The 14,087-nt window shown below is 52.6% G+C and overlaps 1 protein-coding gene across 4 annotated transcripts in view; it reads right to left on the reverse strand.

Annotated features, from left to right (window-relative positions):
- The window catches only part of LOC144945955 (insulin-like growth factor 1 receptor), a 120,133-nt gene that overhangs the window by 94,823 nt on the left and 11,223 nt on the right, over nucleotides 1–14,087 (reverse strand). For all 4 annotated transcript variants that reach the window (XM_078874628.1, XM_078874627.1, XM_078874626.1 and 1 more), the window contains exons 2-3: nucleotides 12,170–12,456; nucleotides 8,745–9,006 (exon numbers count right to left, since the gene is read on the reverse strand). In XM_078874628.1, the coding sequence (XP_078730754.1) occupies nucleotides 8,745–9,006; nucleotides 12,170–12,456 (549 nt within the window). The remainder of the gene's footprint in view (nucleotides 1–8,744; nucleotides 9,007–12,169; nucleotides 12,457–14,087) is intronic.

Below are 14,087 nucleotides of genomic sequence, written 5' to 3' on the forward strand. Positions count from 1 at the left end.
CAGGCGTACTTGCTGTACACGCGTGTACTTAACACAAAGGAGCTCTCTGACCAAGGGGGTGAAACGCTGCTGCTGCTGCTGCTCGTCGCGTCGTACGTGGAAGCTGCGCAAGGGCCCCACCCTTCGCCCGGCGATAACCCCCTGGCTCGGAGATGGCACCACGCTGCCGTGAAAGGGCACTGTGCTTCCCGTTAGGTAACCCGGCACGCCGGCCAGCATCAGCAGCCTTCGTCTTACGTATGAGTCACCGTTGGATGCGGCGTTGGCGCCGGGTCCAAGGTGGTGGTGGCAGTGACAAGGGGAGGGCATCCAACCCCGTGATGCCCACGCCGCGAGAGTGGTACGTCCCGGGGCCGTCACATGCCTAAATAAAGGCTGGTGCGGCGCAACACAGGTGGAAGGCTCCACGTGGATGTGCGGGGGTAGGTTGGGGAATGTGACCGTATTTTAAAGAGTGTCACAGCCTCTTGGCTGCCATGCCAGCCGCTTGCAAGGGACACGTTTCACATGATCCAGGCGGGGCGGCTGCCAAGGCAGCGGGTAGGTGGCGGCGGGCTCGCACCACGTGGCAAGTCGAGCCTCAGCGGCAGGCTGCCCGCGGGTGTGCGTCATCGGGCGGGCGCTCGTTAACAAAAGGCGCAGACAGGTGCAAGCATCGCGGCGCTCAACGTAAAGGCAGCGTGCCACTGCCACCGCCCGAAGGTTTTCCTAAGCAAGCACCTCAACGGTAATATAATATAAACTTCTCCGAAGTTTATATAAAAATGTGCGGCAATCCTAGAAATCACGTTTGACTCCATTCCTCCGCCACCCGACCCTTGAGGGACGACCGTTCCCCGCTCCATGGCCACATGAGTTAGGGGGCTTTGCTTGAATTAAAAACGCGACCGCGTGACCCTCCGTGACCCTCCGTGACCCGCCGTGACCTCGCGCTGCGCCGCTCACCTCCAGTCAAGGAGGAGGAATCCCTCCCAAGACAAAGACGATTTAACTCGCATCCGCGTGTTAAGCCGAGGCCGTCATGCGCGGGGGCGGCGAGGAGGAAGTTAACAACATTACTGGTGGCAAAGCATTATGGAGCGTCGAAAACACGGGCGCGCAGTTTATTATTTGAGAGATAAAAATGTGTTTTCGTGCAAAGACCCAATCCAGGTGCAATACGTGTACCTGGACCGGGTTTATTAACTTGTTTTGTTGGTGAGGTCACGAACCCAGAAGAACGATCATGCTTTCCTATAACAACCGCTCTTACCCAACCTCTCTCCCTACGCTGCAGTGAATAACCTCATGCCGTATACACGTCAGCATCAGTCACAGTCAATCTACTGCTGGATGAATGCCTCCTTATACTGTCGCCATCTCTCACGATCCTGCGATGTAGCAATCCGCTTGGCAACTGCGCGCAAACTGAATTCATGGTTCAATCTCCTTGGTGCAAGTTTATCTCGGACGTATGGGTTCCTTCCACACTCTAAATTCACAGCCCTGGGTCATTCCACTGCTGGATGAAGGCCTCCCCACCACGTGTCGGTCTTGCAGATCCATTTCACCATACTTCACCATGCCGGTCAGTGTAGGTTAGCGTGCTTGAACGCTTTACAGCAACTTATTCTCTAAAACGGCATAGTTGCCGTTGCTAACACACGACGGGCGCTGAATAACGAGCCAGAGAACGGCGCTTAAAAACAAACAGTATAAATAAAACAAACACTGACAAACTGCCAAAAAAATTATAAAAATACCGCATCGCTTACACCCCAACTTAAATAAAGATCTAACAAGGGGGGACGTGTTGGAGCTTTACAATTACATAACGCTGTTAAAATAGAGGCTCTTATGGACACGGTCTCAATGGGAACACACGTGTGTGTGTGAGCGCCACTGTCAGGGCCACCCACCCCCACCTCCCCACCCACCCAAATCCACCCACCCACTCACCAACCTCCCTCTCTGCCTGCCAAGCACCAGCCCCACGCATTCCTCACGCTTCAGCAGGCGGACTGCGTCGCCTCTCTCCCAGCGACGCACGGCCGCCCCTTTCGCGCCGCGTCCGTTATTTTTAACTCTTTAGGCACAAGTGTGTGTGCGTTGGTCAAGCAACGGCTGGACGAGGGCATCCCCGCGATGTGGCTTGCTATGACCGCTCTTACAACCCAGGCCCTTTAGTGCGCATTATTTAGACCAACAAACACGCAGAGTCGGAAGTTAAAATAGGCTCCTCCTTGCTCAAATGAGCACATGGCAGTCATCGTTTTTCATCGGCAATGGAAATTCCACATTCTGATGATGGGGACCAGGTCTCCGACATATTCTACGACACAACCGTTGTGCCCAAGCTGATACGATATATTTAATATTTTTAAAGAATCGCTCTTATAAGCTGCATCTTGTTTGTACCGTGTTATTACTCGGGATACTCCCACCCTGCAGGCCATTACGACCACCGTCATTCTCACACGGCAATCTGAGTGGGGTTTTGTTCGACTTCACGTCACTAAATGATCACCAATTGGGCAATCGACGCCGCATTAAAAACCAGACAGAAGAAAATGCAACAGTGGCGCACGCCACCCGCCTCCATCCCGCGGGTCGTGGCATCACACCCCCAACAAACAGACCTCGGCGTCAAGCCGATACGTCAGACATGCCGACCCAGTCAACCCGACCCATGAGACAAGCAGAGCCGCCAGAGGACAGGCCGACCCATCAGTAGCCATATTGACAGATCAGAGACTAGGTGACCTATTCTAGACTACAGGCACCGCCCGCACCGATTTAATGGATGGTGAATATTCGATTCAAGATTCATGTAATGTCTTGTTTGTACTTTCTCGCATATACTGGGGTTGCCTAGTTTGTATTTTCTATCTTGTACGTTCTGTCTCGTTCCTACGGTCTCAACTGTACTCGATGCCCCAACTAGCCACAGTCGGAACAAATGAGAAGCAACACAAACGATTCAAGAAAAAAAAGACGCAAAAATTAATGTGTCCTTTGATCGAATTGCCAACCTGCGGATCGCGAGAATTCATGAATCGCGCTGGACTGATACTTGTATCTTGTAACCAAGGCCCCATGCAAAAACATTGTGTGTGGCTGTCAAGGGAGGCTGTGCCATTTAGAAGGTGCGGTGGCCAGAAAGCAGAACAAGTCATCACCATCATCAGACTTGATGTATGCTGAAATTATTTCGCACCGTACGTAGCCAACCGTGCTAATCGGAGGTGTGGGAGGACAAACTAAACATAAAAATAAATTTTCAATTTAGACGCGAGTTCTCAATTAATCTATCCACTGCTGTATGAAAGCCTCCCCAAGCCATCGCTTCCTGCACATTCCCCCTTCGCAACCACCTCTCCGATTTTATTGCTCCATCTCCGCACAGGCGCATTCGTACCTTTGGCTGTCATGCCGTCATTAGTCTCGACGAATGGCAATAATCCCTTCAAGTGACGTGTCCTGCCCAAGCCAACCGGCTTGTCTTGAGAGGCAAAATAATGTCTCTGACTTGCCTGTGTTCTCTAATCCATCGCTTTGTGCCTCTCAGCTTTTGTTTCATTTTCTCTGTCAACGTTTCTGAGCCACGTGTCGTAGCATGAAGTATGCAATTTACTACTATAATGAGCCAAGAATGTCTGTGTGTCCCACTCCACATCGGCCAGCCCCCCTAATTAATAATCATGAAGAGGTGACGTCCTCCACATGGACCCCCACCCTCACTAAAAATCATGAGCGGGTGACGTCACTCCACATGGAGCACCACCCCCCCTCATTAATAATCATGAGCAGGTGACGTCACTCCACATGGAGCACCACCCCCCCTCATTAATAATCATGAGCAGGTGACGTCACTCCACATCGAACAGTCCCCCTCATTAATAGTCATGAACATGCGACGTCGTCCAATAGCGGGTGACCTCAGTGTCAACTTACAACCCTCACTACAAAAGCAGAACCCTCACGTCACGCGATCTCCGTAACGCTGTTGAGACATAGAAGTAAAAAGGACGTCATGATGAACAAGGGATTATAACCTTTAAATGAAATAAGTCTGTGTCACCGCGGCCTTACAAATTGCACACGAATTGATGCAATTAATATCACGTCGTGGTCCGTTTTTCGGTTGCAAGTTTCAAATTTACTGCCATACACCCGTCCTTGGACGGGCAAAAAAGGCAAGTGACGATTAAGAATGTCACTGTTTGGGCACATTGGTATGTTGCTTTTCATGATAAATTGTAGGAAAAGAGAACAAGAATGGTAACTTCGAAATCTAGCTCAGGACGTAGTTGATTTTAGAATAACTCTGAGCAACAGCACGGGTATACAAGCCACGGATGGCACCGTCGCGTTCTCCATTTGCCTTGCAAGCTGCTGTCAGGACATGTCGGCGTTCTCACCTTCCCGCCCACGTTTTCAACATAACAATTAATTTCGGGGAATTAAACCGGCTTCGCGAGTACGCGCCGCCAAGCAAAAGACACCCCCCCACCAAGATTTTCAGGATGTGAACGGGGTCGAGATGCACCGCAGGAACGTGGGACGGCCACTCTGCCAGTGTTTAATCTCACGAGTTTTTCCTTTCACGCCGTCGGGGGCGGCTCGACCTCGCTCGCCGATATTATTTCCAGCGCCGGAAGATCCCGTTTTTCTACCGAGTCAAAACAAATATGATGGGTACCACCCCCCCCCACCGCACCCTGCCCTCCACCCCCCCAGTGAGATGGTGGCGTGCGCCCACACGACGTATCGTTGCACGGGGTGCGACTAGTTCCTCGTGTGCGGTCATCGACGAGTGGGCCGAGCCCCGTCGACTCGCCGGGCTTGGGGTGCGGCCGATGTTGCGCAGCGGGGGTGGCCGCCGCCGCCGCTGCCACCTCCTCATAGCGTCACGTCAAATCCCAGGCAGGGTCGGCGGCCTCGGTTAATAGACTCAACTTTGTGGTGTCTGCTGTGCGGGTTTGTTTAATGCATATTTTTTAAACATATATTTTGTTAACACGCATACCCACAGGAAGAAAAAAATGACGCTTCGCAAGAATGGCACGCGGCGTTACGCACCGTCATGTGTGGGGGGGAGGGGGGCTGGGAGATGTAATCACACAATCGCCGATTCGCGAGTAAAATAACTCCACGGAATTCCTGGCACGCTCCTAACCCGCGCCACCTTTCCACGTGTCCGAGACGTGTCTGTCAGAAACAAAGCCCTCATCGTAAGGATTTCTCCGGCTTGTTATCAGCTTGGGCGCACACAAGGCAGATATCCGATACAAGCACTGCGAGCAGCCGTAGCCGAAGGGCAAGCCAAGCAGCGGGGGCGCGATGCACCGCCAGCGGCCCCGCGTCGAGCCTAGCTGCGCCGATTCGGAAACTCTGCACCGCACGCGGTTCACGCCAAACAGAGCGACGCACGCACACACACACGCACGTAAAATACACTCGGAACAAATTCTGAACTGATGATTTAAATAGTGAAAGAGGAGAGGTAAACATTACCGCGGAGTAGGGGTGTAAAATTATCCACCCCCACCCAGCCGTGCCAACGGCGATCCGATGGATTGCTCCGATTCCAAATCGTGAAATGATTAAGGAATACATTTTTGTTGGTTTGTGGTAATAATAGCGGCCACTAGTGGCTGGCAGGGTCACATGAACCAATAACATACAACATATACGAATCATACAACCTCTCTCATTGAGAGCGATCGACTACTGGGCAGATGAGCATCACAAGTTGAAATTATTATTAAATTATTATCAAACCTAGACTGCTCAGCCTCTGTGTTCGTGACACTTTCCTTGGTCGATTAAGGACTTGGGGGGACTACCTTTATTACTCTGAAGCACTGTATATTTAAGTGGACTTTGCTGCGGTCGGACATGATCTCTTCTGCGCACCAATGTCACCGCTCAAACACAAAAAGTGAAACATTCCGCGCGACCAGTTAAGGAGGTGACTGGAGGGCGCAATAGTGGTGTACGTGCATCAACCACGCCAGTTGCTTGTCACACGCTGTCCGGCTCAAGAGACGCTGACCCGTCGAGAGAGGACGGAGTGTCAATGTGACCGCGTCGATTGTTTTGATGTGCTTCATTGTGACTTGCACGATGGAAGCGGAGGCACTTTCAAAATGATTTCGCTTCACCAGGTGAGACCTCGGATATAATCGTCTCGGGAGATATTTACAACCGCCGATCGTCACGATCGGAACGCGCATGTGCGCGTGACGACTTCGAGTACACAACACAGCAGCAGGTGGGCGGGGGTCATGAAAAGCACCAAGGAGAAAGATGCATTCCGTACAGGATGCACGATAACCCGGGTTCCCACGAGAGCGACGTGCGTTACGCGGGGACGGGACGGACGCGCAAACGTTAAACTCCGCGTCACTCGAAGTTCAACCGGCGTGCTTGCGCTGGGAAACGTTCGCAGCCCATCCGATGTTCCCTGCGCAGCTCAAATTCCACCAAGGGCCCTGGGGAGGATGCGGGATTGTTTTGCGAGCGCGTTTAAAGGAAGACCTTTCCACGTTTATCGACGATGCCGATAAAAAGCGCTTATGAAAACACGTGGAAACGAGGCGGCAGGAAGCCGGGCTTCGTCGCTGTCGCCAGCCACACGAGGCAGAATCCCCGAGAGGATCGGTGGCTCGAAGCCAATTTCGGCGCCGGCGGGACCCGCCCCCCGCCACGTGGCGGAGCGGACTGGCCCCCGGAAGGGACGGCAAGCCGGCAGTTTCCATTCACCTGCTTTGAGAGCTCAGCGGACCCGCGACAGTTTTGGGTACGCGAGAAAAGGGAGGTTGGGGAAGGGGGGGGGTTCCATTCTCGCGGTCACTTACGCCTCCTCGTTGTGCGCCCCACATCCGAACAAGAGACGACGCGGCACCCCGCGTTCTCGCCACGACGCCGCACCCGGCTCATGCCAACAGGGCACAGAAAGAGCTTAACGGCGCTTCCACCAGAGCCCAGTGGAGCGGGGCACGGCGCTGCCCTGGAGGAAGCGGCCGTACAAAACTAGCTTTCCCGCCGAGGACCATTGTTTAAGGTCACAGCTGCGAGCGCCGTCTAATCCGGCATCCGCCCGCCACAGTGCGGCACGCTAGATAGCGTTAGGAGTCACCCGCATCCACCGCCACCGCCAGCGTCGCCCACCGCGCCGAGATTAGCCAAACCCTCTGCTCCGATTCAACCGATCCCTCCACTGCCCCTCTGCCCCTGCACCCGACCCACGTACATTTTTTTATTCTTACGAGCCACTGCCAACGTGGAGTGTTGTGACAACACGGCAAATGGGAGTCAGCTGCGGCTACCGTTCCGTGAGTTTTGGCGGAAATGGAACGGTGACCATGGCGCTCAGCAAGGAGGTGCCGGTTTTTGGCGATGCCCCGCGTGGATTCACAATTTGATACTAAATTGTCAATTCTTTGCAATAACTTCAGTTACAATTGGGTTTGACTCGAATATATGCTTGGCTGTTTACATATTAGTAAAATAATCACCCCGTATCTGTTTCATGCTTCAGTATATACACGTTTTAATTGTAATCTGGTCAGTCGGAATATAATCTGCTCCAGCCGAGCTGTGCTACAGGAAATTAATTATTGAACACTGATTTGTGTTTGTACAATATTTGAGATTATCTCGAGTGACATGGTTGTTTTCGTCCTGCTTTCTATTCGTTTCATTGCTGTACCTTATTTTGTTTGTTTAGCTTCTGTCATTTTGGTGACCCAGGCCAGCCTAGCCAATGAGGTCGTCCCTACTTTGTTGAAATCTCACCTGGATAAACAAAATCAACTTTAAACTTGAAAGTATTTTTCTGGGCTAACCGCACTTGAGCCAGAGCCAACTCCGTGGATGCGTTTCACCAAGCGCGCACCAAACTCCAAAACAATTCTGAAATAGCCACTGCCAAGCCCTCATTAATCCCCACACTTTCTCCCTCATGTGCTTTTTAGGAACCAATCTAGCCCATTGTTTTACCTACACATCATAAAATACTTCTTTAAAAAAACAAACGCGCAAATAAATTATTTGCTACGTATAAACACGAGTGAGCACGCGCGCGCTCGCGGCTTCAATCACGCGACGTCCGTGCAGCCTTGCCAGGCCAAGCCGGACGCGCAAACGTAGCGGCCACAAACAGCGCACGGGCCTCTGCTCGCGACGCAGCCACCGCCAGAACTCGCAATCGCACCCCCGCCTCGCACGACCCAGCACGGAATTTCGCTCACGGAAACGGCGAACTCATCGTCGTCACCCACGATGAAGGTCTTCCACACAGCCCAGCGCTCTGCGTTGTCGCATGCGGATGACGAGTGCTCATTCATTTGTTAATCGCTCGGCTCACAGCGGCGCCCACGTGTGACGTACAGGTGACTTACAGGTGAGCTTCAGAACTCGAGGTGATCTACTTGGCAGGGCTTAAACTTGAGTCAGGTCTGTCCTGGGTCAGTGACCCAGAAAGTGTTTTGCTATCCAGAACACTACAGGCCCGTATGCCTCTAGCTATGGATGTGGCTACTCGTTCGATGCCACTTACTCCAGTCGACCAGCAAGCCGGATAATATACAGTAACATATTAAGCCCTGGGCTACATGTGAGCTCCAGGTGGGCTACATGTGAGCTACAGGTGAGCTGTATGTAAAATATAAGTGAACTGCAGGTGAGCTACAGGTGAGCTATGGGGGTGAGTGACAGGCGGGCATTGTGAGCAGGTGACGGCGCGCTGCGTGGCGTACCTGTCTGGCAGTGCTGGGAGTTCCAGCAGCGGAAGGAGATCTGGCCGTTGAAGCTGGTGCGGGGGCACTTGCAGTCGTTAATGAGCAGGTCGGGGCAGATGTCGGAGCACTCGCTCACGGGCTTGTTGCCCTGGATGTAGTTGTTCTCCACCGAGTCGAGGATGAGCGTCCAGTCGAGGCTGGCCACGTAGCACAGGTCCTCGTTCTTCTCCAGACGCACGGCGCCGCGCGTGATGTTGCGCAGCCCGTACAGGCCCAGCTCCTGCGTAGACGGAGCGATAACGACGCGACGAGAGGTCAGAGAGCGCGCGGGGGTGGGGGGGGTCAGTCAGAGCCGCGTGGTTCAGAAGTTGTTAAAACACCAAAATGAAACCTTAAGCAAGAAATCATGTCTGCATTAACCACAATAGTATTATCAGAGTATGTTTTTTGTTTGCATTCTGACCACAAGTGTTGTGGTTAATGCAGAAATGATTCCTTGTAAAAGGCTACAGTTTGGTGTTTTAATATCTTAACACCTGTTTTGTTGCCAGAAAAAAGGGGAAACACTATTATCATATTTTGGTACTGGCAAAGGAGGTCCCATGATGTAGATGCTCACCCGAGCTCTCATTACTCTGATAGTGCATTGTCTTTGTGCTGTACGCCTTTTGGCGTCCTCTGGTCTAACCTATTATCACATTAATTATAATTGCGAGCACATAATTACGTGTTTGCAATTTTACAAATTTTAAAACATTGTCGATTACATACAACGGTCATCTAAAAGTATTGGGGTTGAGTTGAGGGATGGAGAAAGGTGGTGCATTTGCCCCTTTGGCCCCTTTGGCCCCTTTGGCCTGTCCACTTCAGCCGTGTCTCAGAGCACGTGCACCTACGCACACCGTCGCACGAAAGCGCGCACGCTAGCGCGTTTTGCAAGCCGATGCACAAGCGTGCACGCAAGCAGCCGTGCTCCTCACACACGGACGCACGCGCGCGCGAGCAGACAAGAAAACACGTGCGTGCACCAAAAGCCACGAGCGCTCACACACACACACACGCACGCGCGCGCGTTCGTCCGCACACCAACAAGCCTCGTCAGTGTCTCGGCGGAGAGGTAACAGGGCACCTGAAACCACCCCCCGATGAGGCAAATGCGGTTATGAAAACATCGCGACACGCACACATACACACACGCACGCACACACACACACACGCGCACGCGCGGGGGCGGGGGCGGGGGTGGGGGTGGGGTGTACAGATGCACAAGCTGAACGCGTCCCATCACAGAGCCAACTCTGTGGGCCGGCCAAGTCCATGAAAAAAACCACACGCGGCCCGTGCAAAAATCAGTGCACACCGGCGGGTTTGCAACGCTACCACTGCCACGCATCGTCAACATCGTCGTCTGTGGTCAATCCACTGCTGGATAATGACCTCGCCCCCCCCCCCCGCCCGACCACCAAGGTTCCGCCACAATCTCTCATGATCCTGCGACGTAACGGTCCACCCTAGCAGCTGCGCACGAGCTGAATGCACCACTTCATCTCCTCGGATGCGTTGCGTTCTCCGACTGCCGATCCGTCGCTTATGCCTGACCATCGGCCATCGTCCCCCTTCGAGCAATGCGCCGTGCCCAAGCCCGCTTAGTTTTCCGAACAGTTTGAATGATGCCATTAACACAACTCCATGTGTCCCTCTCACGGTCTCTGTATGAAAATTCCGAGCGTGCATCTCTTCATTTCTCCTCTAGGCAAACTTTTCACTCTTTGTTCCGCTGTTTTATCATTAATGATCACGTTTCTGACTCGCAGCAAATAGTGTGCGATCCAATAACATTGCCACTGCCGTCAAATATTGAATACTCGCAAGGGTAAAACAATTCAAGCAGTGTCACAAATACACACGAACACAAAGGACTGTATAAATGCACGCAAATACACGGACGCTATATATACTAGCCATGAATCAGCTCGTGTGCAGCAGATTGATGAATTGCTGATTCACAGAACTGTGAGAGGTGGTGACAGCCTGCGGAGGACTTCATCAGGCAGTGGATTGATCACGGCTGACGGTGTACAATCCAGGTGAAGGAACTCCAGGCCATTCTGTTTGTTTTTGGCTGTGACCGACGCACATCATTGGACAACGCACATTGCATCTAATGCCCACACCTGACATTGTCTGTCTGGAAAGCCCAGGTGACCTCATTGTTGGCCCCAAAACTGACCCAACAACAAAGACAACAAAGATCGCCGATGTAGCCTACACAGGCTGTTGGGGCAAGTGCTGTTAGCGAGCAGCACCTATGGAGGCCGGCACGGCGCAAAAAAACACCAGCACCACGCCCAGCCGCCCTCGTTGGTGCTGGTGTTTTTTTGCACATCGCACCAGGAACCAACACAAGGACGAGTTAACCAACACACACAGCATCATATGCAGGCAATGATGCTGTATAATGGGAAGATCTGATGCGATACCCGTTTAAATTTCAATGGAACAAAAAAAATCCCACCGTGGCTCTTCTCCGCCCTCTATCAATAATAATTTAGGGGCACTGTTTGTGTCTTCTTTGCAGCACTGAGCCAGGGGTGGAGCTTCCACATTCTTATGGCAAAAGCGAGGCATTCCATACGGCAACCGCTGTCGACTCCTCCACCCCATGTGGTTCTCATTCCGTCGACCACTCCCCCCTCCACCCGGGCATGGTTCAGAAGTCGCTCACCGCCACCGCTGTTAGCCATGGCTGGGAATTAAACTCAGTGCAGTGCACTTACTACCTAATGCTTAATAAACAACACCAGGAGGAATCACAGGGAAGGAAGGAACCAAGATGGGTCTTTGACAGGATTTCACGGACAGGTGCCGCACGGCACGCAGACACAGATCACACCGCACAACCAGCCAACCCAGGCAGCGCAGTGGTGCCAGTCCATCACAGCACGGAGAGACATGGCACGGGGAGACACGGCACAGTGAGACACGGCACGGGGAGACACGGCACGGGGAGACACGGCACGGGGAGACACGGCACGGGGAGACACGGCACGGGGAGACACGGCACGGGGAGACACGGCACGGGGAGACACGGCACGGGGAGACACGGCACGGGGAGACACGGCACAGTGAGACACGGCACGGGGAGACACGGCACGGGGAGACACGGCACGGGGAGACACGGCACGGGGAGACACGGCACGGGGAGACACGGCACGGGGAGACACGGCACGGGGAGACACGACACGGGGAGACACGGCACGGGGAGACACGGCACGGGGAGACACGGCACGGGGAGACACGGCACGGGAGATACGGCACGGGGAGACACGGCACAGTGAGACACGGCACGGGGAGACACGGCACGGGGAGACACGGCACGGGGAGACACAGCCCACACGCCCTCGGCCCACGTGGAACAAGGGGCGAAGCGACTTCTGCTCCACCTTGAGGTTGAGCATCTCAAAGACGACGAGGGCGTAGTTGTAGAAGAGGCGGTTGCCACGGATGACGGCGAGGTTCGGGAAGAGGTCCTTGAGGCTCTCGAGACCGTAGACACGGAAGAGGAGCAGGTAGTCGGTGATCATGGTGAGGTTGGGGAAGCTGATCCCACGGAAGTAGCTGGGGCTGGGGTCGCGGATGAGCAGGATCTGCAGGTAGCCCTCGATGATGGTGCAGTTCTCAAGCTGCTTCAGCTGAGACACGGTGTTCCGCACGTCCATGCTCGAGCAGACTGCGCGAGTGGGAGAGGGAGACAGAGACAGCCGAGCGCGAGAGAGTCAGGGATTGGCAGGCTGCAGCTTGCTTACTCGCTCACCCGCTTGCTCAAAACGCATCCTGTAGCAGTGACGCACCATTATCAACAGTGTCATCATCACTACCAGCATCATCTCTTCATGATCAGCAATATCATCAGTAATCTTCACCAGTATTATCACTGACACCAAGATCAATATCATCATCATCACAATCATCATCAGCATTATCATCAGCATCATCGTCGTCCTCACCATCCTAAAATCCACCTCATCATCATACTGTTTTCGTTCTAGTAGTTTTATGTGTGTAGCTGTGTGTATTCTCAAACACACATAAACCAAATAAACACATCTGCATTGAATGGAAAGAACTGATGTTTTTGCCAACTAACCTTCTTCTGCAAAGGTGACATATGCCCGCAAGTGTGTATAAACTATTGTCATTGATACATATCCACCTTTTTTCACATACTTACATTTATAAACTGCAATATAAAAAAAGAATAATGAAACAAAACAAGCACTGTTGTTTCGCTGCGTGGGTATCCAGATGCAAGCAGAAAGTCCCCCCCGTGTTTGTTTGCTACAGGTGCTGGCCCCGGGTTGTATCGGAGGTGGAGGAAATTCTGTACTCTACAGATGAGGGACGGCTTCCGAGTGGAGACGGACATCGGCAGAACCCAACAACAACAAGTGCCCCAGCCTACACCTGCAGTAGTAGCAGCAACAGTTATAGCAGCAGCAACAGCAGCTGCAGTTCAGGCTGCAGTGAGAGCCATTTTTTCCCCAGGGATTAAATTGTGTTGTGTGTGTGTAGAGCTTGTTGTGAAACCGCTACGGGATGCAGGCCTCTCCACGCCGTTGTTATTGCCTGTACTTCACCACGCTGGTCACTGCGAGCGTTGGTGAAGGGCGGGTGGGGTACCGGGAGAGGGGTGAGACCAGGGACGGTTCGGATATCGCTCGCCACTGAAAACAGCCGTGGCCAGGATTCAAACTCGGGTGTGTGGCATGGGCAGCACGCCAACGCCTGTGCCACCACTTTGCAATCGCCGCTCGGAGAATTTTGAGACAGAAAACACGCAAACGGGATCGTGGGCAATGTTGCTTTTTTCATAATTGTTCTTTGAAGTCCCATAGCCATAGGGACTGCAGTCATTTACATAAACCTCGGTGCATGCTCGCATCGACATTAATAACTTATAAGCCAAACGTTTGATGCATTGCTATCATTGTTGTTGCCGTGGCACAGAATGGCAGTTGCAGCTGTCAGCTGAGTTTGCGCTCGGAAGTTCCCTTTTGAACCAAGGGCTGTGTGTTAAACTCTCCGTGTTAACGTATTGTTATGTTGAGATTGTTTCACGATGTTCGTGTTTACCTCAAAACAAAGGTTATTCTTTCTGTAATCGCCTTTGCGCTTCCTCCGAGTGATATTTTGGGCAACTGCCGCAAATATATACAGTCATCGTTATTTAACCTCAAGTCTACGCTAATGTGTGTAATTTGGGGGCCAAAGTAGGGGAAGCCAAAACATTAACTTTGCAGTTTTGTTGTTTTGGCTATATTTGTGCAAAATTCTAGTTTTCTAGCTCTTCTGAAAGTAAGG

The sequence above is a fragment of the Lampetra fluviatilis genome, chromosome 39 (genome assembly GCF_964198595.1).
Source record: "Lampetra fluviatilis chromosome 39, kcLamFluv1.1, whole genome shotgun sequence".
NCBI classification, from domain to species: Eukaryota; Metazoa; Chordata; class Hyperoartia; order Petromyzontiformes; family Petromyzontidae; genus Lampetra; species Lampetra fluviatilis.